The following is a 24,668-nucleotide window of genomic DNA, read 5'->3' as shown; positions in this document are numbered from 1 at the left end:
TAAATATGGATCAAAAATCAAATCATTTCCTGGGTCTTTCTTATCTCTCAGATATAGGACAGCCATTTTAAGTCCAACTTCCTTTTGATTTCATTTTTGACCATTGGTTTTTCTGTGTTTTGATCTGTTATTCATTGCATTTCTATGCGCTAAAAGCAGTAAGACCAAATTCAATGTTTACTCAAATAAATGTTTTAATATATTGTTTTGATACCTGAAGGGGTCCTTAAATTCCAAAATCAAATAGTTAAATGATCATTGGTATGACTGTCATAGAATAATTTGATATGTTAGTTTAGTAAAAACACCCGGCTTAGACCCTAAACACTGGTGGTGGGGTTTTAACACTGTCGGGTGTCGAGCCGTAGTTGCATATTTCAAGCATGCCTTTAGAGTGAATGTGAGCGATACCACCCCTGGCTGTGTTTGTTAGTGGCGGAAACAGGCATGTTGCATTCAGTAACTTCTGTTCCAAAGCATTCACCAAGTGACTATCTAAGTGAATGTGTTTCAATTAAAAGTAAATCCTTTATGACCACATATTATACATTTCCTAAGGCCTTCAGTTATGGCCTAGTTGTCCTCGACATTGTGGTCTGAATCCGGGCACATGGACCACATCAGACATGCAAGTCACGACACACTGGTTTGCATAGTGATTAGTAAGTCCAATCGGAATCCAGGAATGTATCCAACAATTGGACTATTTTATCACCCACAACCGCCACTCAGAATGACTACTTGATGAAAGATTTAACAAACAAAAGTACCTAAACCATCTAAACTGGAACAAGCATCTCAGTATTGGGTACAGTGGTGGAGAAAGTATTCAATTGTCATACTTAAGGAAATGCTATGCATGAAATACCTTATAACAATCAAACCAGACAGAACAATCTCCTTTTTCTATTGACTTTTTGGAGGTCAGGGAAAATGTATGGAAGTATAAAGTAAATATTTTCCTTTAGGAATGTAGTGGAATGAAATGAAAAAGTTGTCAAAAAAATAAGTAAAGTACAGATACCCCAAAAAACGACTTATGTAGTAAATATTTGCTCATAAGTACACCACTGCGCGCACACACACACACACACACACACACACACACACACACACAGGCGCATGCGCACGCACACACGGATAGAGAGAGAAAACTCACACAACCCTACCACAAACTCAAACTCTGTTATGTCACTTTTTTTTATTTTTTTATACCGCAAATCAACCCTATAATCAGTTTGACAAAAGTCTAGTACCTAAGTCATGTGTCCCATCTCTTCTCCTTCCAGAGGACATCTTTATCCTCCATGATGGAAAGGACAAGAAGAATCCTCTGATCTACGGCCTCTTCACCACATCTAGGTAAGCCAGCTTCAGGCACACAGTTCACAACAACCCCACGGTCATTGGAGTAGTCATTTGTTTCCCAGGGCTGATGTAATGTCATTCTTATGGAGCTGTTATAAGGCATTTAGGAATGCATACATGAGGGGTGCCCAAGGTAAAGTGTTACCAGATATTTAACATTGTTTGTGCATCCCAGAGCTGCCACTGAGGGATTCACTGATGTAAAACAGTTATGAGACCGTGACAATGACGCACAAATCGTTACTTTTGTATGGGGCGGCATATTTCTGTTGAGTTGCACAATGTTTTATTGTGACAGTAGTTTGTGTTCGGTTTGGCTGCCTGGCAAGTGACTAATGGCTTGTGTAATACATGCTGTGGGGCGGCAGGGTAGCCTAGTGGTTAGAGTGTTGGACTAGTAACTGAAAGGTTGCAAGTTCGAATCCCCGAGCTGACAAAGTACAAATCTGTCGTTCTGCCCCTGAACAGGCAGCTAACCCACTGTTCCTAGGCTGTCATTGAAAATAAGAATTTGTTCTTAACTGACTTGCCTAATAAAATAAAGGTTAAAAAAAAAATTAAAAGAAAAGAAAGGAGAGAGGGAGAAAGTGTGCGTGCAGGCGTGCATGTGTGTCTGCAGAGGCCGTCATGCCCATAGGGGGCACAAGGCCACGTGTCTTGTTTATAAATTCAGATGTTAAATGAATGACTAAACTTCATTTTTAAGCCCACGTTTAATCATCACTATTTATATATCAAGATCTGACAGCCGTATTTTGCAGAGGGGGCACACTGACCCGACCAGGCGAAGAGTACCCTGGTTCCTTCCAAGGTGAACAGCGAAGCAAAGATATGCTAATCGGGACGTTAGATACTCTAGTGCGTGTAGACAGTACAGTGGAGGAGGAGAGAGAGTGACACGTTACATAATTCGGTTTTCGCTGCCGGTGATGGGCAGGACTCACCTGAACGTAGGATTGTAAATGAATTTGATCAATCTATGTAGCCTATTGATTTGCTCTTGATGAAGAAATAAAACTCAAATGTTTTGTTGTTTCCATGTAATACTAGCCACCCAGAAATGTTATGAAATTGACGTTTAGCTAGCTACCAAGCCATTTCAGGCTATCAATCAAGTTAGAACTAGCGTCTCTAACTATCTTATCTGGCATGCCTGCATATGGCAAGGTTGTTAGACTTAAGAAAATACAAATTACTGGGTTATGAAAATATTAATTACTGGGTTATGATACTACAGTGCCTTCAGAAAGTATTCACATCGCTTAACTTTTTTCCAGCCTTAATTTAAAATGAGATTTTGTGTCAATGGTTTACAGACAATACACCATAATGTCAAAGTGAAATTATGGTGTTCGAAATTTGTACAAATTCATAAAAAATGAGAAGCTGAAATGTCTTGAGTCAATATATGCACACATGACTGTAAGTCGCTTTGGATAAAAGCGTCTGCTAAATGGCATATATTATTATATTATTATTATAAATATTCAACCCCTTTGTTATGGCAAGCCTAAATAAGTTCAGGAGTAAAAATGTGCTTAACGGGTCACATAATAAGTTGCATGGACTCTGTGCGAAATAATAGTGTTTGAAAAAGAAAAGGAGAGCCGCACACTCTAGGAGCACAGGTGCAATCATTTAATAACCTAATGACCAACGCTTCGACAGACAAGCTGTCTTCAAGTGTTCTACTCCAATTGAATATCCCTTTAAGCATTGTAAAGTTATTAATTCCACTTTGGATGATGTATCAATACACCCAGTCACTACAAAGATACAGGAGTCCTTCCTTAGTTGAGAGGAAGGAAATCACTCAAGGAAGCCAGGCCAATGGTGACTTTAAAACAGTTACAGGGGTTAATGGCTGTGATAGGAGAAAACTGAGGATGGATCAGCAGCATTGCAGTTACACTACAAAACTAACCTAAATGGTAGAGGGAAAAGAAGGAAGCCCCCATACAGAATAAAAATATTCCAAAACATGCAACCTGTTTGCTATAAGGCACTAAAGTAAAACTGCAAAATATATGGTAAAGAAATTAACTTTATGCCTTAAATGCAAACTCTTATGTTTGGGGCAAATCCAACACAACACATCACTGAGTAACACTTCATATTTTCAAGAATTGTGGTGTCTGCATAATGTTATGGGTATGCTTGTCATCGGCAAGGACAAGGGAGTTTTTAGGGATAAAAAGAAATGGAATAGAGCTAAGCACAGGCAATATTTTGGAAAGAAAATCTGGTTCAGGGTGTTTTTTAAGACACTGGGAGACAAATTCACCTTTCAGCAGGACAATAACCTAAAACACAAGGCCAAATATACACTGGAGTTGCTTACCAAGACAACATAGAATGTTTCTCAGTGGCATAGTTAGAGTTTTGACTTAAATCGTCTTGAAAATATATGGCAAGACTTGAAAATGGTTGCCAATGATCAACAACCAACTTGACAGTTTGAAGCTGATTCTAACATGTATTGACTCAGGGGTGTGAATACTTACAGTTGAAGTCGGAAGTTTACATACACCTTAGCCAAATACATTTAAACTCAGTTTTTCACAATTCCTAACATTTAATCAGAGTAAAAAACCCTGTCTTACTTAGGTCAGTTAGGATCACCACTTTATTTTAAGAATGTGAAATGTCAGAATAATAGTAGAGAGAATGATTTATTTCAGCTTTTATTTCTTTCATCACGTTCTCAGTGGGTCAGAAGATTACATACACTCAATTAGTATTTGGTAGCATTGGCTTTCAATTGTTTAACTTGGGTCAAAAGTTTCGGGTAGCTTTCCACAATAAGTTGGGTGAATTTTGTTCCATTCCTCCTGACAGAGCTGGTGTAACTGAGTCAGGTTTGTAGGCCTCCTTGCTTGCACACGCCTCTTCAGTTCTGCCCACAAATGTTCTATAGGATTGAAGTCAGGGCTTTGTGATGGCCACTCCAATACCTTGACTTTGTTGTCCTTACGCCATTTTGCCACAACTTTGGAAGTATGCTTGGGGTCATTGTCCATTTGGATGACCCATTTGCAACCAAGATTTAACTTCCTGACTGATGTCTTGAGATGTTGATTCAATATATCCACATACTTTTCCTCCTCATGATGCCATCTATTTTGCGAAGTGCACCAGTCCCTTCTGCAGCAAAGCACCCCCACAACATGATGCTTCCACCCCCGTGCTTCACCGTTGGGATGGTGTTCTTCGGCTTGCAAGCCTTCCCCTTTTTCCTAAAACATAACGATGGTCATTATGGCCAAACAATTCTATTTTTGTTTCATCAGACCAGAGGACATTTCTCCAAAAAGTACGATCTTTGTCCCCATGTGCAGCTGCAAACTGTAGTCTGGCTTTTTTATGGCGGTTTTGGAGCAGTGGTTTCTTCCTTGCCAAGTGGCCTTTCAGGCTATGTTGCTATCTTAGACACCCCTTTTTCCCGATTTTGATGAAACTTGGGTGAATGATGTGTCTTAACATAGAGATCCGTAATTTACAAAATTGTCTGATTGGCTAAAGTGTGTGTGTGTGTGTGAGAGAAAGAGAGATAGACAAAGAGTCAGAGAAAGTGCATTGTCTGCAATGGCACATTCTCTCTGGGTTTGGTGATTAGTGTGGAGGTTCTGGGAATAGCCCAGTAAACCAGGCTCTGGTAGCATGTGGGCTAAGGGCCATGTGGTGGAGAGGGCTCTGGGGTTGACCGTATCCGGGTGGGGTTTCACTTGTAAAATATGCATTTAGAAATATACAATCATGGAATCTGTGACACTATATTTCACTGCGGATGGTAGTATGATTGATGGTGGAATGGGAGCATCCTATCCTGATGATTATCATTGGCTTCAGTGAAGACTGATCTGATCCGGAATCAGGTTTGAGACACGCAAGCTTTGACACACACACCCCGTCAGTATACTGACGCCCAGCAAATTGGCCGGTGTTACCTACTGTTGATTTTTCAGTATAACATTTCTAGTGTTGATTCAGGTTTTAAATCACCTATGGAAGTGTTAAATTAACACTAATTAGTGTAAAAGAAGCCCAGTGTTGGTGTTAATAACCAGTGTTAAACCAAAACCACGCACAAAATTATCATATTTTGCAGCATGCTCCATAGCTGGTTCATTTTTTGTAATTGTTTTGTTTCAATATCTATGTTTTTGCATGTACATTGATTGATTAATTCATATTACGGCATTCAATATAAATAACATACATTTTTCATAAGATAGTCCAATCTGTTACTTGGACTTATTGCATCCATTAGTGAAATGTTTTTTCCAGTTTTGATGATTTAGGTAGTTTCATATCTTAGTCTTCACACCCTGGCAGGCATTCTGAATGCACGTTGCTGATTAATAAAAATACTAATTGTTGGATATACCAACTCTGACTTGATTCCAATAGGAATTACACATCACTTTGCAAGCCAGCATAATGTGACTTGTAGGCCTGAGGTGGCCTGTAAACCAGGAGTTGTAGGCCACTGTACTGTATTAGGGTAAAACCTAGCCCTCAAAATAAGACCTTTTGAAATACGTATTGTATTGAATAATAAAACAGATTCACTTAGGATCTCAGATGGTGAAGGCCACAGGATGGAAAATGGATGAATGCAACAACCATGTCTCTGTCACTAACAAATACAGTCATGGGTGGTAACTCTACAATTTACTTGAAAGGCACACTGGGAAATATGCAAATAAGGCTTTACAATAAGTACTGTGTTAATTTGACACTGAAAAGTGTGGACCCTAATAGACACTGGACCAGTGTTAAACGTAACACTCTCAGTGTTGATTTAACACTAGATAATTTACTGTGTGACATACAGACAACAGACAGTACTGTCTGTAGTAACAGATGATAGCAGACACATAATAGACTGGCTGTGTGAGTGTCGTTGTGTTTTACAGTTGATTGACAGGCAATAACCTTCTCTTCCCCACAGTGACATTCTGAATGGCTCAGCGGTGTGTGTGTACCGCATGCAGGACGTGGTCCGGGCATACAAAGGAAACTTCTACCACAAGGAGGGACCACAGTACAAGTGGGCCGAGTACACAGGAAAGATCCCCTACCCAAGACCTGGCACAGTAAGTTCCCTTCTAATGAGTTGTCATTCCCCGTCCATCATTATACACCATATTCTGATTCATCATGTAATACGAAATGTGCTGAGGACGAGGCTCTCTGCCAATTAAAAGGAAACAACAACTCTCTGGTACAACAACTCTAGTACAATGGGCCAACCAGTTTCTTCTCAACCTGAACTTAAACCCAACTCTAACCATATTATGTCCGACTCCATCCATGGCTTTGAATGCTTGATGCCAATACAACTCTCTCTCTCTCCCTCCAGTGTCCCAGCAGCACATACGGTAGCTACAGCTCTACCCGGGAGTACCCCGATGACGTCATCTTCTTCAGCCGTACCCACCCTCTGCTGCAGGAGGCGGTGCTTCCGCTGGGAGGGCGCCCCTTGTTGGTCAGGGTGGGAGTGCACTACAAGTTCAGCCGGCTGCTGGTGGAACGAGTAGAGGCAGTGGACGGACAGTATGACGTCCTGTTCATCGGCACAGGTGTGTGCGTGCGGGAAGAGGTTTTGTGAGTGTGTGTGTGTATGTGTGTGTGTGTGTGTGTGTGTGTGTGTGTGTGTGTGTGTGTGTGTGTGTGTGTGTGTGTGTGTGTGTGTGTGTGTGTGTGTGTGTGTGTGTGTGTGTGTGTGTGTGTGTGTGTGTGTGTGTGTGTGTGTGTGCACGTGTGTGTGTTTGAGTACATTACAAGCAGGAGTGTCCTCTGTGTTGCAGACTCTGGCCAGGTGCTGAAGTCTATCCACCTCCCTAAAGAACACGGTGTTCCCCAGGAGGTCACCCTGGAGCAGCTGCAGGTCTTCCAGGTACAATGCTGTATCCTTACCTTTTAATCCTTTTTTGGACGTATCTGTTGTGTCTTCTGTCCTCGGTTTTACTCTAACATATTTTCCCCTCTCCCCCCACAGCACAAGTCACCTGTGACGACCATGACACTGTCCAAGAAAAAGGTAATAATGCCCCCCCCCCCACACACACACACAGTCATCTCTCCACCTTATATCTAAAAGGAGAGCTTCATCACCAGTTGCTATGGTAACGCCCGGGGATGAGGCCTGGCTCACACTGAGATAGGGAATCTACATACACACCAGTCAACATGCTCTGTAGCAGTCAGTCTCACTCTTATATGAACGTTGAAAGTGTGAATCAGCGAAGGCATGAATTCCTGAAACAACTGATGGTTGTGGCTGCTGCTCTCTGAGCCACGTTGGAATGATCTGAATGTCTTTCTTCTCTGTTTTCTTTGTGCGTGCGTGCGTGTGGGGCCACAGCAGTGGCTGTTTGTGGGTTCTGCAGAGGGTGTGGCCCAGTTGGCTCTGTTCCAGTGTGAGTTGTACGGCCAGGCCTGCGCTGAGTGCTGCCTGGCCAGAGATCCCTACTGCACCTGGGATGGACACGCCTGCAGCCCCTTCATGCCCATCGCACGCAGGTGGGCCCGCTCAGCTCACACTTAACCCATTTATGAGCCAACACCCACATTGTTTACCTAGCACTTCCCACAGTTATATTAGTAAACATGACGTTATAAACTAAACATGAAGTTTAAATGGAGTGAAAACCAAAGTTGTTTTATTTTTAAGTCTATGACATGCCAGCTTCCGTTCATGTACCCAGCACTCGCTCATCCGACACATGTAGCTATAAGCCTGCCCTACTCATAGCCACATAGGCATGTGAACATGAATACTCACATTTAGTACATACTCTTATCTAACATGATGTCTTCTTCTTTTCTCCCTCTGAAGGAGGAACGCTCGTCAGGTTGGTGATGAGGAGGATCCCCTGACCCAGTGTGTCATACAAGGAGGTGAGGAGGAACTGTCAAGAGCCGCACTCTCACAGACACACACTAGCTTAGGTTTCTATGTACAATGAGTACACCAAACATTAGGAACACCTTCCTAATATTGAGTTGCCCCCCTCATTTTGCCCTCAGAATAGCCTTAATTCGTTGGGACATGGGCTGCAAGGTGTCGAAAGCGTTCCACAGGGATGCTGGCCCATGTTGACTTCAATGCCTCCCACAGTTGTGTCAAGTTGGCTGGATGTCCTTTGGGTGGTGGACCATTCTTGATACACACGGGAAACTGTTGAGCGTGAAAAACCCACCAGCTTTGCAGTTCTTGACACAAACCGGTGCGCCTGGCACCTACTTCCATACCCCGTTCAAAGGCACTTATTTTGTCTAATCCCATTCACCCTCTGAATGGCACACGCAAACAAGTCATGTCTCAATTGTCGCAAGGCTTAAAAATCATTCTTTCACCTGTCTCCTCCCCTTCATCTACACTGACTGAAGTGGATATAACAAGTGACATCAATAAGGGATCCTAGCTTTCACCTGGTCAGTCTATGTCATGGAAAGAGCATGTTTTGTATACTCAGTGTAGAGCAGACATTGTGACATTTTTCTCTCTCTATTCAGCCGGTCTGCAGGTGGAAGCAGAACAGAGGATGATGATGGTTGCAGAGGGTAACAGCACATACCTGGAGTGCCTGCCCAAATCCAGACATGCGGCCGTGACCTGGTACAAACAGGCAGGAGAGAACAGCCCTGAGCTGAATCAGGTACATACTGACACACAGACAATTACACGCGTGCACACACACATATGCACACATAGACACACAGGCCTAAACACTCACACTCCTCTCTGTGTTGCAGTTGCAGTCGGGAGAGCAGCTGGTGGTGACAGAGAGAGGTGTTCTGATCAGTCGGGCCGAGACGGGTCACTCTGGTGTGTACCACTGTCAACTGGAGGAGCACGGCTTCCACTGGACCGCCGTCACTGTGCATCTGAGTGTGTGGAGCCCCTCCCGTGCCCTCTCCTGGTCCACCAGCAACCGCAACCCCAACTCCAGCCCAGACGCCTCCCAACCCTGGTACCAGGACGTCATGGCCCTCATCCACCCCAGCAGCCTGGAGCAGCACTGTCAGAGGCTGGGCTTCCGGCGACGACGCAACCGCGGCAAGGAACAGACCAAGGACAGTGACCACAAGACAGGGGATGGCCCCAGGGGCGAGAGGCACAAACATGGAGGTGGAGGAGGTGGAGGAAGAGGAGGCGGGAGGAAGAGCAGGAGCAAACCCAAGCAGAGGTCTCCGCGAAGCTCTTAGATGCTCCACTGCGTACAATTTCTCCTGACTTTACGCTCTCAAACACTGTCTCACTGTCACAAACACACACATACACATTTACAAAAACTCATATTCATGTAGAATGGGGACATAGGAGGCTCGGCGTGGGCCGGACTCAGAAGTGTGAATGTGGTTGCGTAGCGTGTTGGATGAAGGATGTACAGCATGTCCAAGAGACTGGTAGAGAATATATTAAGGCGTGAAGAGGACCTGGAAGAATGTGGTGTCTCATAAGACAGGGAAAAAAGGCCCTGAAGGTGAAGCTAGGATCTGTCCTAATGAAAGACAGAGAGGGAGTCAAAAGGACACAAGCATGTGAGAGAGACATAAGTGTCTTCGAGGTAAACAATGTGTGATTTGTCTTTGATGTAAAAAAAAAGAAGAAAAACAATTGCTAAATTTTCCTTATTTAACTTTGTGTGTCATATTTATTTCTGTTTTGAATCAAACGGTTAGTTTCAGTAGTTGTATGAGGTCAGTTGTATTTAGTAAAAGCTCTGTGGTGTTCATTAGGCTTTCAACTCAAGCTTGACTCCTCACAACTGGCCTCATTGATGCCGGGTGTGTTTGACATTAGCGCACAAAGAAATGAAAAGGGGAAACTCCGAGTCAAACCAGCAAATCTGCCAAAATTAAATGCAGCAAAGCTAAAGCACTTTTAATGCTGTAGAAAAATAAACGTTCGTTTCGAGCTCTGGAGCAGCTGCATAAATGCAGAGAGGCCTTTTAAATGTGGCCAGACTTCTTTTACCACATAAAAGACGGAACCAATACTGAGCAAGGTCCTCGTTAGTGTGTGTGTGTGTGTGTGTGTGTTTTTTATTCCCTACCATAAAGTATGATGGAATCCATAAAGAAAGTATTTTGAAATGAAACATGTAATGTTTATGCTTTCCTCAAAGACCTTGTTCAGATCTTTCCCTCATTCATTATATGCGCTTTTGTATTTCACTCTGTAGCCTATATTTACGTCTCTGTGCCAATATTTCTTTGCGAATGGAAATAAAATGTTTTCAATTGATCTCTCCCAAGTGAAGGAGACACACAGTGTAGATACACCATTTTGCCAGTATGTTGTCTTACTTTCCCTTTTTTTGTGGCATAGGAAGCTTGTCCATCATCAATAAGACGCACACATGGATACGCACACCCACACTAACACAGCGTGTGGAAACATGATAGATCTGGAAGATGTAATCCATCGTCAAACAACCCACATTTCCACATCCAATATCTTCCCATTTTAAAAGAATTCATTCGACATATAAAAAAAACGTAAACATTAAATGAGTAAATAGAAACATTGAAATAGCCAAGTGGTTCTGACAAACAGGATATCCTGTCGGGTCTGAACTGAAAAAAAGGAAACCGCACATACAAACATGCTCAGTGCATAGTGCCGTTGGGATGGAGGGAGAGGTGGTTATGTGAAGGTGAGATCTCAATCACCACGGTTCAGATTTGACTGAACGTTTGCCTTCTGTAAGCTGCTCTCTCCGGAGTAGCACAGAACATAACATGCTTCAGGGCCTTCAGGTCTCCTCAAGTCCAACTAGGACTTCATCTAAATGGTAGTGAGATAGCGTTTAAACATATGGTATGTATATTGTTGTGTGTTTGCCTCGGTACTGGTGTCCTCTAAACAAATAAACAAATTAACGTACAATTTACAATGTTGGCTCAGTATTTGAACACAAGTATTGTGACACCATAGAAAACAAATACTTTTTGCGAGAAGAATTACTTCAGAGTCCTTGGGCCCTACGAGTTAGCGCTTGTAGCTTAAAGTGATAGCTGTGCAGACAGATATCCCCAGGGATAGTCTATGCGTATCTGCTATGTTTCTCCCATCTTGAACATCACAAGATTGTAGCAGAGAAGGGCATGGGTGGGGCTCTCACAGCACAGCTGACACTCTTGGCCCTGTGGCAAAAAGCTCTGTGGCATCAGAAGTGAAGGGCAATGGTCTCTGTCTCCATCTGTGGGGAAGAGAGGTAAGTACATGGATAACTCGGGTACAGGTACAGCCACTGAAGCAAAGCTCACAGATCAACATTTACTGAGGGCTGGTTCAACTCAAAATAAATAATGCTCCCACCCACCCCCCACCCCCTCCAAAGTTGCAAATATTTTCACATGACCCTCCCCTTGCACTTCAAAATAAATTGAACACCCTCTCCCTCATAGAATTAGTAATGATGTCGCTCTTGCTGCGGGAGAGACATCATTGATTTACACAGAGAAAAGAGTGTTCCCGAGAATTGAGGTTGAAAAAGAGGTTGAACAGGCTAGTAATTGGGGTTGCAACAATTGCTGTAGATAATTTTTAGAAAGAAAGGGTCCAGATTGTCTAGCCCAGCTGATTTGTAAGGGTCCAGATTTTGCAACTCTTTCAGAACATCAGCTATCTGGATTTGGGTGAAGGAGAAATGGGGGAAGCTTGGACTAGTTGCTGTTGGGGGTGCAGGGCTGTTGCCCGGTGTAGGGAAAGCCAGGTAGAAAGCATGGCCAGCCATGGAAAAATGCTTATTGAAATTCTCAATTATAGTGGATTTATCAGTGGTGACAGTGTTTCCTAGCCTCAGTGCAGTGGGCAGCTGGGAGGAGGTGCTCTTATTATCCATGGACTTTACAGTGTCCCAGAACTTTTTGGAGTTTGTCCTACAGGATGCAACTTTCTGTTTGAAAAAGCTAGCCTTTGCTTTCCTAACTGCCTGTGTATATTGGTTCCTAACTTCCCTGAAAAGTTGCATAACCCGGGGGCTATTCAACGCTAATACAGTATGCCACGGGATGTTTTTGTGTTGGTCAAGGGCAGTCAGGTCTGGAGTGAACCAAGGGCTATATCTGTTCCTGGTTCTAATTTTTTTGAATGGGGCATGCTTCTTTAAGATGGTGCGGAAAGCACTTTTAAAGAATAACCAGGCATCCTATACTGACGGAATGAGGTCAATATCCTTCCAGGATACGCGGGCCAGGTCGATTAGAAAGGCCTGCTCGCTGAAGTGTTTTAGGGAGCGTTTGACAGTGATGAGGGGTGATGAAACTTGCTCTCATGAGGACTGCCAAATTGCAGCCCAAATAAATTCTTCACAGAGTTCAAGTAACGTGCACATCTCAACATCAACTGTTCAGAGGAGACTGCATGAATCAGGCCTTCATGGTCGAATTGCTGCAAAGAAACCACTACTGAAAGACACCAATAAAAAGAAGAGACTTGCTTGGGCCAAGAAACACGAGCAATGGACATTTGACCGGTGGAAATCTTTGGTCTGATGAGTCCAAATGTGAGATTTTTGCTTCCAACCACCGTGTCTTTGTGAGATGCAGAGTATGTGAGATAATCTCCGCATGTGTGGTTCCTACCGTGAATCATGGAGGAGTAGGTGTGATGGTGTGGGGTGCTTTGCTGGTGACACTGTCTGTGATTTATTTAGAATTCAAGGCACACTTAACCAGCATGGCTACCACAGCATTCTGCATCAATACGCCATCCCATCTGGTTTGTGCTTAGTGGGACTGTCATTTGTTTTTCAACAGGACAATGACCCTAAACACCCCTCCTTGCTGTGTAAGGGCTATTTGACCAAGAAGGAGAGTGATGGAGTGCTCCATCAGATGACCTGGCCTTCACAAATCACCCAACCTCAACCAAATTGAGATGGTTTGGGATGAGTTTGACCGCAGAGTGAAGGAAAAGTACTCAGCATATGTGGGAACTCCTTCAAGACGGTTGGAAAATCATTCCAGGTGAAGCTGGTTGAGAGAGTGCCAAGAGTGTGCAAAGCTGTTATGAAGGCAAAGTGTGGCTACTTTGAAGACTTTGAAGTGCTCAGCATATGGGGTAACTCTTTCAAGACTGTTGGAAAAGCATAAGAGCGAATATAAATGCGAGCATAAGAGCGAGGGGAAAAAGGCCTAGTGTCCTCTGTGCCACCACCCCAAAAAACACAACCCTCCCAAAGCAAAACACACAACCCCTCCCCAGTAAAGTTCAATCTGTCCCTAAGTACACAGGCATGATTTACTCTGCCTGATTGAATTCAATTAAATACAACTTAATTCTGAAATTCTTTAGTAATTACAATTATTATTGGTTTGAATTATAGATATGAAACAAAACATTTTACTACTGCATATTATCATCATGTGAGACATTTACTGTGATGAGTTATGCCTATAATTTGACCCATCATTATGCGGAACTATTGCGTTTTCTACTACAGGTTGTATGGAAGGATTTACAGAGTGGACTCGACCCAGCTTCCTGCTTGACTTACATCTCCAGGAAAGAACAACAGTGGTAAGTGTTCATTTATTTGGTTATGCTAAAAACGGGCAAATATTTTACTTTTCTGAAAGTAAGAAATCGAAATAAGTCCTATCACTCAATGCCAGGTGGTTACTCTTGACACGGAATAAAAAGGGAACTTAAAACAAGTTCAAATTCAGAGGCCAGCTTGCTAGCATCGACAGCTAGCTAGACTGCGAGCTAACGTCATGTGACTGATTGCAAGCTTATGTCTGATAATGACAGCAATATGTCAACTTGCTTGCTAGATGTTGGGACCGTTATTTATTATTTATACATCGTTAGTCAGATGGTACTAACTGCTAATCGTTTTACTGTTTCCTGCTCCTAGCTAGGTGTTACTAGTCACACTGATAGCCAGCTACTGTAGCTAGCTAACTTACGTCATTTAAACACAGGCGCTGTTGGTGGTTAAAGATATTCTTATATCGCGTATTGTACAGTCACTCGACCTTTGATCATTATTGTTTTCTTGTGTTTGTTGGATTGAGCTGCAAAGTTGTATTGGTGACAGACCCACCAAATTGAACTATCGATATATACTTGTAAACTGGCTAGATTACCAGCAAGAGATGTGCTATCCAACCAGGTACAAAACATGAATAGAAAACATATCACACAAAATTCTGAAGTCTTTCTCCCAACCCCACTTAAAAGCAAAAAGGACGCAAACCCCATCTGACATGTATTTTATGCAGCAGGTGGAGGGATGAGCCTCTTCCCTGTGATTGGCACAGATGTGCCGGAAGCAGCCAATGGGGTGGATACACCAGGCTCCCCTGGATCCTGTAATGTGAATGGCCCGTACACCCATGCCCCTAATACCCCTGCACAGCTCCTGAAGTTTGGGGGTAGGGTGCCCTGTCCTGGGCAGGGATCCCTTGATGAGACTGAGAACTGTGTGGATGGGGAGAGCGCATGCGATGGACAAGAAAACCCCATAGACACTTCTCACAACTCCACAACCCATTCGGACACACAGCAACACAGCGACATGTTCCCAGCCCATCCCTCCCTCCCCCTTGCCACATGCACAGCAGACACAGAGCCAGACCCACACGAGCCCCCCAAAGACATGTCCCTCACTGGACCCTCCCAAACAAGTATGCCCCTAAACGAGACTCTGTCTGGAGACTGGCAGCACACAGGCACTCCATCCAAAGACACAGCCCCAGAGGGGGACACTCACAGTGCAGATAAAAAGCAGTCCGAGACAAAGCACACAAAGCCTTCTAGCTTCTGTGCTGTAGAAACCGAAGAGGAAAAGGAGGTGGAGGTGGAAGAGGAGTGTGAAAAGGATGGCAAGGAGCAGCATGCAGGAAACACACAGGCTGAAGTCTCAGCTGAGGTGAGTTTGCCATACTGACTGCTACTGTACATAACTGTTCATGTTAAAGTGCCAGAGCCAACAGCTCAAGAATAGTACTTCATTACATTTGAGTCATTTAGCTGCTAAATGACACGCATCTCATTTGTATTTGTCACATGCGCCGAATACAACAGGGGTAAACTTTACCGTGAAATGCTTACTTACAAGCCATGAACCAACAATGCAGTTCAAGAAATAGTGAATAAAATTTTTACTAAATAAACTAAAGTTTTAAAAAATTGCATTAATCAAAAGGTAACACAAATGTACGTAACAATAATGAGGCTTTATACAGGGGTTACCGGTACCGAGTCAATGTGCGGGGGTACAGGTTAGTCGAGGTGATTTGTAGAGTGACTATCCATATAAACTCAGCAAAAAAAAATACATCCCTTTTTCAGGACCCTGTCTTACAAAGATAATTTGTAAAAATCCAAATAACTTCACAGATCTTCATTGTAAAGGGTTTAAGCACAGTTTCCAATGCTTGATAAATGAACATGCACCTGTTGAACGGTCGTTAAGACACGAACAGCTTACAGACGGTAGGCAATTAAGGTCACAGTTATGAAAACTTAGGACACTAAAGGCCTTTCTATTGACTCTGAAAAACACAGAAAGAAAGATGCCCAGGGTCCCTGCTCATCTGGGTGAACGTGCCTTCGGCATGCTGCAAGGAGGCATGAGGACTGCAAATGTGGCCCGGGCAATTAATTGCAATGTCCAGTATGGACGTCTAAGACAGCGCTACAGGGAGAAAGGGCACACAGTTGATCGTCCTCGCAGTGGCAGACCACGTGTAACAACACCTGCACAGGATCGGTACTTCCGAACATCACACCTGCGGGACAGGAACAGGATGGCAACAACAGCTGCCCGAGTTACACCAGGAACGCACAATCCCTCCCTCCATTGCTCAGACTGTCCGCAATAGGCTGAGAGAGGCTAGACTGAGGGCTTGTAGGCCTGTTGTAAGGCAGGTCCTCACCAGACATCACCGGCAACAACAACGCCTATAGGCACAAACCCACCGTCGCTGGACCAAACTTAACTGTCAAAAAGTGCTCTTTACTGACGAGTCGCAGGTTTGTCTCATCAGGGGTGATGGTCGGATTGGCATTTATCATCGAAGGAATGAGCGTTACACCGAGGCCTGTACTCTGGAGCGGGATCAATTTGGAGGTGGAGGGTCCGTCATGGTCTGAGGTGGTGTGTCACAGCATCATCGGACTGAGCTTGTTGTCATTGCAGGCAATCTCAACACTGTGCGTTACAGGGAAGACTTCCTCCTCCCTCATGTGATACCCTTCCTGCAGACTCATCCTGACATTACCCTCCAGCATGACAATGCCACCAACCATATTGCTTGTTCTGCGCGTGATTTCCTGCAAGACAGGAATGTCAGTGTTCTGCCATGGCCAGCGAAGAGCCCAGATCTCAATCCCATTGAGTACGTCTGGGACCTGTTGGATCAGAGGGTGAGGGCTAGAGGCCCTCTTTTGATTTTAACCCCTCACCTCCTTTGTTCAGGGACACATTATTCCATTTCTGTTAGTCACATGTCTGTGGAACTTGTTCAGTTTGTCTTGGTTGTTGAATCTTGTGATGTTCATTCAAATATTTACACATGTTAAGTTTGCTGAAAATAAACACAGTTGACAATGAGAGGATGTTTCTTTTTTTGCTGAGTTTATAAAAAACAGCGAGTAGAAGCAGTGTAAAAAGAAAAAGGGTGGCCATTTGATTAGTTCAGTAGTTCATCAGTCTTATGGCTTGGGGGTAGAAACTGTTAAGGAGATTTGGCTCTCCAGTACCACTTGCTGTGCGGTAGCAGAGAGAACAGTCTATGACTAGGGTGGCTGGAGTCTGACAATTTTTGGGGGGCCTTCATCTGACACTGCCTAGTATATAGGTCCTGAATGTCAGGAAGCTTGGCCCCAGTGATGTACTGGGCCGTACGCACTACCCTCTGTAGCGCCTTATGGACGGATGCCGAGCAGTTGCCGTACCAGGCAGTAATGCATCCGGTTAGGATGCTTTCGATAGTGCAGCTGTAGAACTTTTTGAGGATCTGGGGACCTTAGGGGGAAAAGGTGTTGTCGTGCCCGCTTCACAACTGTGTTTGGACCACAATAGTTTGTTGGTGATCCGGATACCAAGGAACTTAACTCCCGACCCGCTCCACTTCAGTCTTGTTGATGTTAATGGGGGCCTGTATGGCCGTCCTTTTCCTATAGTCCACAATCAGCTCCTTTGTCTTGCTCACATTGAAAGAGAGGTTGTTGTCCTGGCACCACACTGCCAGGTCTCTGACCTCCCTATAGGCTGTCTCATCCTTGTCTGTGATCAGGCCTACCACTGTTGTCGTCAGCCAACTTAATGAACGTGTTGGAGTCGTGCTTGGCCATGCAATCGTGGGTGGTGGGGGGAACAGGGAGTACAGGAGGGGACTAAGCACGCATCTCTGAGGGGCCCCAGTGTTGAGGATCAGCGCGGCAGATGTGTTGTTGCCTTCCCTTACTGGCCCGTCAAAATCCAGGATCCAGTTGCAGAGGGAGGTGTTAGCTTTGTGGGCACTATGATGTTGAATGCTGAGCTGTAGTCAATGAACAGCATTCTCACATAGGTGTTCCTTTTGTCCAGGTGGATTTAGGCAGTCACTGGGCATCCAGCTTGCTGGTGGGTTTCCCTTTTGTAGTCCAAAATAGTCTTCGAGCCCTGCCACATCCGACGAGCATCAGCGCCGGTGTAGTAGGATTCAATTTTAGTCTTGTATTGACACTTTGCCTTTTTGATAGATTGTCTGAGGGCATAGCAGGATTTCTTATAAGCGTCCAGATTAGTGTCCCGCTCCTTGAAAGCGGAAGCTCTAGCCTTTAGCTCGGTGTGGATGTTGCCTGTAATTCATGGTTTCTGGTTGGTGAATATACTGTCACTGTGGGGATGACGTCGTCAATGCACTTATTGATGCAGCTGATGACTGAGGTGGTTTACTCTATGCCATTGGACGAATCCCGGGAACATATTCCAGTCTGTGCTAGCAAAACGGTCCTGTAGCTTAGGATCTGTGTCAACTGACCACTTCTGTATTGAACGAGTCACTGGTACTTCCTGCTTTAGTTTTAGCTTGTAAGCAGGAATCAGGAGGATGGAGTTATGTCAGCTTTGCCAAATGGAGCATTTTCTTGTTTGCTTATGTCCTTTTACAGCTCGTTGAGTGCAGTCCTAGTGCCGTCATCGGTTTGTTGTGGTAAATAGACTGCTACGAATAATATAGATAGTGTGGTCTACAGCTTATCATGAGGTATTCTACTTCAGGCAAGCAATAACTCAAAACTAGTTTAATATTAGACATCGCGCACCAGCAGTTATTGACAAATAGACACACACCCCCACCCCTCGTCTTACCAGACGTAGCTGGTCTGTCCTGCCGAAAAACGGAGAAGCCAGCCAGGGCAAGTTACAATTAGTGCATTCATCCTATGATAGCTGGATGAGACAATATATCACAATCGTAGCAAGTACATTTTCCCCCGATTTAAAGTAGTTATCAGCAAAGTGTATTTTGAATCCATTGAGCAGTGTAGCATATTCATATGTCCGGAGGATCTTGAGGATTGTCATATGTGTAAGACTGCCACTTCCTGTCAGCTTACAGAGGAGCCCTCGGCAGCAGCTCCCAGCCCCAGCTCTGTTCCAGCCGAGGGGGGGGGGTCGTCAGCGGCAGCTCCCAGCCCCAGCTCTGTCCCAGCCGAGGGGGGCGAGTCGTCAGGCAACAGCTCTTGTCCGCCCCACGTCATGGCCCAGGTGCGCGTGCGGAACGTCCCAGAGCGGGAGCGCATTGTCCGGGGCATGCAGGACAGCAAGAGCCTGGACGAGATCAGCCAGGCATGCATCGGAGGGGCCCGGGGTGGGGGTCGGGGGGGCCAGCCAGAGGGCCGCAGGGCCACCATCTCCTCTGCCCTGGAGCTGGAGGGAACAGTCAGCCACGACGGGGACCTGACCCACTTCATCTGCCGCAACCTGGAGCAGAAGATCAAGATGAGCTCAAAGCCCAGCCTGGACTGTGACTGCGACTGTGAGTACCAGCACCGGGGAACCGAGGGGCCCGGGATGGGGGATTGGCTAATTAGTCACCAGGGTTGTATTCATTAGGTACCAAACAGAATAAAAAATGCTTTTTTTTTAAAAGGACTGAAACAGGGAGACCATCTGAACTTGTTTAGTAAGACATTTCCGTTTTCTGTTGAAAAACGTTTTGCTAACAGTGGGCCAGAATACGACCATGGTGATCAGTGAAATGCTAATCCACAAAATGCCTTTTCTGGTGTTATTTCAGTGATACGTCAGTGTTTTGAAGTTGCAGTTGAAGGCTGAGTTCCAAATCGAATCATTCCCCTCTCTAGTGATTAGATTAGCACCCGCAGGAAGGGTAGAAGGACTCACAAAGCTGTTTGGATGAGGGAGGATGATTTGGTTTGCTTTGCAGACTGTCGGTTAAGGTAATCTCCGGTCTGTGTGCGTGCATGTCTTCTCTGTCTGTGTCCAGCGGACTGCTCGGGTTCCATCAGCAGTAGAGGTCATGGGTCGTCGTCGCGGCGGCCGGTTGACATCCCTCCCATCGACCCTGCTGTCTTGGTGGACCTGCAGAGACACACAGAGGAAGTCGCCCACAGTGTGGAGCTAATGATGCGCAGCCTCAACGGAACCATCCAGAACGTATGTGAGCGCAGTTTGTTCACACCACACACACACACGTTTCTGTATTTAGTTCTGTATTACATTTGTACTGCTCTAGGGTTATTTATTGCTTGGATAACCTTGTCTACTATTATTTATTGATTAATTGTCCATTCTTTATGCGCTGCCTCCGACGTCTGAAGAATTATCACCGTGAATCAATGTAATGTTTGTTTGTGTGTCAATTAATCCCGCAATTGATGGGTTGCCAGCTGGCAATTGTGACACGCAAATAAAATGTCATTCATTTATTCATACACACACACACACTCACTCAAATACTTCTGATCTCCCTTCTGTCCTTTTAGTAATGCTCTAATTGTATGTTGCCCAGAATTAGTGTCTGATATACTGTATGTCTTTATCTGTGTGTGTCCAGATGACAGCGCTGAGTGTGGGCTACATCCAGACCTATAGAGACTCTGTGGACAGCCTGGGGGAGTCTGTGGACATGAGCATAAAGGTGAGAGAACAGATCATGGCCAGACATGAAGGGAAGGATGAGCAGTGAATACTGATCGACAGTCACAGATGCTTCTCGTCATAAGTATAATGTCCTGACTTTTGTTGTGTGTGTGTTCGTAGGGAATGTACACACTGATGGCGCGCTGTGAGGAGCTGGACCGCTCTATGCAGCCCATCCACACTCTGGCCGCCCAGATCCGGGACATCAAGCGCACCCTGGATGCCCTTGAGGCCATCTGCAAGTAGCCCTTCCCCTGGAAACTCCTCCCCCAGAGATCCTCTTCCACTGCAGACCCTTTTCTAACCTAACGACCCCCCCCCCCTCCCCTACTAATCATGCTAGCTTCATGGATGATCCGCTCCTCACCTCTCCCCATGTCGACGTCATGCTTCAAACCCCTCCCCCACGCTCTCGGCTAGGAGCCCCTCCCCCTGACAGAACTTGAAGGAAACGGAGCACTTGATGCTTCTCTTATTGCCGTCCGACCCACCTGGTTAAGATTGTACTAACTGCTGCTGCCCACACGGGGGCACTCTCTCTCTCGTATGGAGAGTGAGCTTCAGGAACAGATGAGATGGTTTAGATGTTAGTCACTTCATAGGCAGGTTGCTTAACCTAGTGAGACGAGACACAGGTGAGGGTGTGGGGGTACATATGTCGTATAAGTGGCAGTCCCTCCAGATGTCATGTTACGTACCTGTTACCAACCGAAAGCCATTTCCTGCGGAGCTCTCCGATCCCGAGATAATATGTTGCGCTTTAGGAGACTGTGGTACCTTCTGTCATTTTACAGGTTGGCTGGTAGGTAGGTACTAAGTAGGTAGGCCTGTTCTTGATATCGAACATATCTATTTTGCCTAAATAGTGTTTGCCATGGTGGGAAGTTGTGGACAGCCGTTACATGTAGCGTGCCGTTACTGGCTTGTACCGTGAAGGACTTGAATGCTACCAGATGTCACCAGATCTGCTGAAGCCCCACCTAGACGAGAAGGCAGCACCCTCACACTGGATATACAGTGCCTTCGGAAAGTATTCAGACCCCTTGACTTTTCCCACATTTTGTTTTACGTTACAGCCTTAATCTAGAATTGATCATTTTCTCCTCATCAATATACACACAATACCCCATAATGACAAAGCAAAAACAGGTTTTTAGAATTTCTTTCTAATTTAAAAAATCAAATTGAAGCACCTTTGGCAGCGATTACAGCGTTGGGTCTTCTTGGGTATGACGCTACAAGCTTGGCACACCTGTATTTGGTGAGTTTCTCCCATTCTTCTCTGCAGATCCTCTCAAGCTCTGTCAGGTTGGATGGGGAGAGTTGCTGCAACACTATTTTCAGGTCTCTACAGAGATGTTCGAACGGGTTCAAGTCCGGGCTCTGCCTGGGCCACTCAAAGACATTGAGAAATGTCCGGAGGCCACTCATGCGTTGTCTTGACTGTGTGCTTAGGGTCGTTGTCCTGCTGGAAGGTGAACCTTCACCCTGAGTGTGAGGTTCTGAGCGCTCTGGAGCAGGTTTTCATTTAGGATCACTTCTGTACTTTGCTCCGTTCATCTTTGCCTCGATCCTGACTAGTCTCTTAGTCCCTGCCGCTGAAAAACATCCCCACAGCATAACACCATGCTTCACCGTAGGGATGGTGCCAGGTTTCCTCCAGACGTGACGCTTGGCATTCAGCCCAAAGAGTTCAATCTTGTTTTCATCAGACCTGTCATGTGTTTTTTTTTTACTGAGGATAGGCTTCTGTCTGGCCACTACCACAAAGGCCTGATTGGTGGAGTGCTGCAGAGATGATTGTCCTTCTGGAAGGTTCTCCCATCTCCATGGAGGAACTCTAGAGCTCTGTCAGTGGCTATTGGTTTCTTGGTCACGTCCCTGACCAAGGCCTTTCTCTCCTGATTGCTCAGTTTGGCTGGGTGGCCAGCTCTAGGAAGAGTCTTGGTGGTTCCACAATTCTTCCATTTAAGAATGATGGAGGCCACTGTGTTCTTGCGGGATCTTTACTGCAGAAATGTGTTGGTACCCTTCCCCAGATCTGTGCCTCGACACAATCCTGTCTCGGAGCTCTACGGACAATTCCTTCGACCTCATGGCTTGGTTTTTGCTCTGACGTGCACTGTCAACTGTGGGACCTTATATAGACAGGTGTGTGCCTTTCCAAATCACGTCCAATCAATTGAATTAACCACAGGTGGACTCAAGGATGATCAATGAAAACAGGATGCACCTGAGCTCAATTTTGAGTCTCATAGAAAAGGGTCTGAATACTTATGTAAATATGGTATTTCTGTTTTGTCATTATGGGATATTGTGTGTAGATTGCTGAGTATTTATGTAATCCATTTTAGATTAAGACAACAAAATGTGGCAAAAGTAATTGGGTCTGAATACTTTCCGAAGGCACTGGAATGGAGGGATGGGCTGTGGGACTATAGACTTTGGGGGTGGCACATGTTTGCCTGGGGAGGAAGAGATGGCCTCCTCTCTTAACTGCTCTTCATCTCTGTACAATCAAAAGCACCTCTGTACATATCTTTCTGTAACAAAGAAATAATTGAGCTACCCTTCGTCCTGTATATTTTCAGAAGATTAACACAATAAATTTACATGAGCTGCAAAGAATAGCTGTCTGTTTTGTTCCTGGATGTGGTTTTGATGACATGAGTGTATAGATACAGGACATCTAGGCTGACGCAGGACTGGAGATCTAGGCTGACGCAGGACTGGAGATCTAGGCTGACGCAGGACTGGAGATCTAGGCTGACGCAGGACTGGAGATCTAGGCTGACGCAGGACTGGAGATCTAGGCTGACGCAGGACTGGAGATCTAGGCTGACGCAGGACTGGAGATCTAGGCTGACGCAGGACTGGAGATCTAGGCTGACGCAGGACTGGAGATCTAGGCTGACGCAGGACTGGAGATCTAGGCTGACGCAGGACTGGAGATCTAGGCTGACGCAGGACTGGACATGTAGGCTGACGCAGGACTGGACATGTAGGCTGACGCAGGACTGGACATGTAGGCTGACGCAGGACTGGACATGTAGGCTGACGCAGGACTGGACATGTAGGCTGACGCAGGACTGGACATGTAGGCTGACGCAGGACTGGACATGTAGGCTGACGCAGGACTGGACATGTAGGCTGACGCAGGACTGGACATGTAGGCTGACGCAGGACTGGACATGTAGGCTGACGCAGGACTGGACATGTAGGCTGACGCAGGACTGGACATGTAGGCTGACGCAGGACTGGACATGTAGGCTGACGCAGGACTGGACATGTAGGCTGACGCAGGACTGGACATGTAGGCTGACGCAGGACTGGACATGTAGGCTGACGCAGGACTGGACATGTAGGCTGATGCAGGACACCTAGACTGATACAGGACAGGACACGTAGGCTGATACAGGACAGGACACCTAGGCTGATACAGGACAGGACACCTAGACTGATACAGGACAGGACACCTAGACTGATACAGGACAGGACACCTAGACTGATACAGGACAGGACACCTAGACTGATACAGGACAGGACACCTAGACTGATACAGGACAGGACACCTAGACTGATACAGGACAGGACACCTAGACTGATACAGGACAGGACATGTAGGCTGATACAGGACACCTAGACTGATACAGGACAGGACACCTAGACTGATACAGGACAGGACACCTAGACTGATACAGGACAGGACACCTAGACTGATACAGGACAGGACACCTAGACTGATACAGGACAGGACACCTAGACTGATACAGGACAGGACACACCTAGACTGATACAGGACAGGACACCTAGACTGATACAGGACAGGACACCTAGACTGATACAGGACAGGACACCTAGACTGATACAGGACAGGACACCTAGACTGATACAGGACAGGACACCTAGACTGATACAGGACACCTAGACTGATACAGGACATCTAGATTGATACAGGACAGGACACCTAAATTGATACAGGACATCTAGATTGATACAGGACAGGACACCTAAATTGATACAGGACATCTAGACTGATACAGGACAGGACACCTAGACTGATACAGGACATCTAGATTGATACAGGACAGGACACCTAGACTGATACAGGACATCTAGACTGATACAGGACACCTAAATTGATACAGGACATCTAGACTGCATCAACAACATTTC

General features: G+C 45.4%; 2 protein-coding genes across 3 annotated transcripts in view; both read left to right on the top strand.

Moving 5' to 3' along the window:
- The window catches only part of sema3h (sema domain, immunoglobulin domain (Ig), short basic domain, secreted, (semaphorin) 3H), a 29,425-nt gene extending 18,792 nt beyond the window's left edge, over window positions 1–10,633 (top strand). The window contains exons 9-17 of one of the 2 annotated variants that reach the window (XM_046343419.1): window positions 1,290–1,362; window positions 6,323–6,467; window positions 6,734–6,953; window positions 7,182–7,270; window positions 7,373–7,414; window positions 7,742–7,896; window positions 8,213–8,274; window positions 8,893–9,035; window positions 9,133–10,633. In XM_046343419.1, coding sequence (XP_046199375.1) covers window positions 1,290–1,362; window positions 6,323–6,467; window positions 6,734–6,953; window positions 7,182–7,270; window positions 7,373–7,414; window positions 7,742–7,896; window positions 8,213–8,274; window positions 8,893–9,035; window positions 9,133–9,585 — 1,382 coding nt within the window. In that variant the 3' untranslated portion in view covers window positions 9,586–10,633. Of the gene's footprint in view, window positions 1–1,289; window positions 1,363–6,322; window positions 6,468–6,733; window positions 6,954–7,181; window positions 7,271–7,372; window positions 7,415–7,738; window positions 7,897–8,212; window positions 8,275–8,892; window positions 9,036–9,132 lie in introns of both variants that reach the window. The other variant, XM_046343418.1, reaches the window with a different exon arrangement.
- Window positions 10,634–13,783: 3,150 nt separating this feature from the next.
- On the top strand, window positions 13,784–21,628 carry borcs6 (BLOC-1 related complex subunit 6). The gene is made up of 6 exons (XM_046343426.1): window positions 13,784–13,909; window positions 14,617–15,266; window positions 18,939–19,365; window positions 19,837–20,006; window positions 20,407–20,490; window positions 20,613–21,628. The coding sequence occupies exons 2-6, from the start codon at window positions 14,628–14,630 to the stop codon at window positions 20,736–20,738; spliced, it is 1,446 nt and encodes a 481-aa protein (XP_046199382.1). The 5' UTR covers window positions 13,784–13,909; window positions 14,617–14,627; the 3' UTR covers window positions 20,739–21,628.
- The last annotated feature ends 3,040 nt before the right edge of the window (window positions 21,629–24,668 follow it).

Source organism: Oncorhynchus gorbuscha, linkage group LG03 (assembly GCF_021184085.1).
Source record: "Oncorhynchus gorbuscha isolate QuinsamMale2020 ecotype Even-year linkage group LG03, OgorEven_v1.0, whole genome shotgun sequence".
Taxonomy (NCBI): Eukaryota; Metazoa; Chordata; class Actinopteri; order Salmoniformes; family Salmonidae; genus Oncorhynchus; species Oncorhynchus gorbuscha.
Note: the sequence above shows the minus strand (reverse complement) of the source record. Positions and strands in the feature narration are given on the sequence as shown.

What these genes read in the sequence shown, in the direction of transcription:
- borcs6 (XM_046343426.1), top strand. Translation starts at nt 14,628, where the DNA reads ATGAGCCTCTTCCCTGTGATTGGCACAGATGTGCCGGAAGCAGCCAAT. An exon ending in CCTGGACTGTGACTGCGACT is followed by an intron (nt 19,366 to 19,836) that starts GTGAGTACCAGC and finishes GTCTGTGTCCAG; the next exon opens with CGGACTGCTCGGGTTCCATC. An exon ending in CTGTGGACATGAGCATAAAG is followed by an intron (nt 20,491 to 20,612) that starts GTGAGAGAACAG and finishes GTGTGTTCGTAG; the next exon opens with GGAATGTACACACTGATGGC.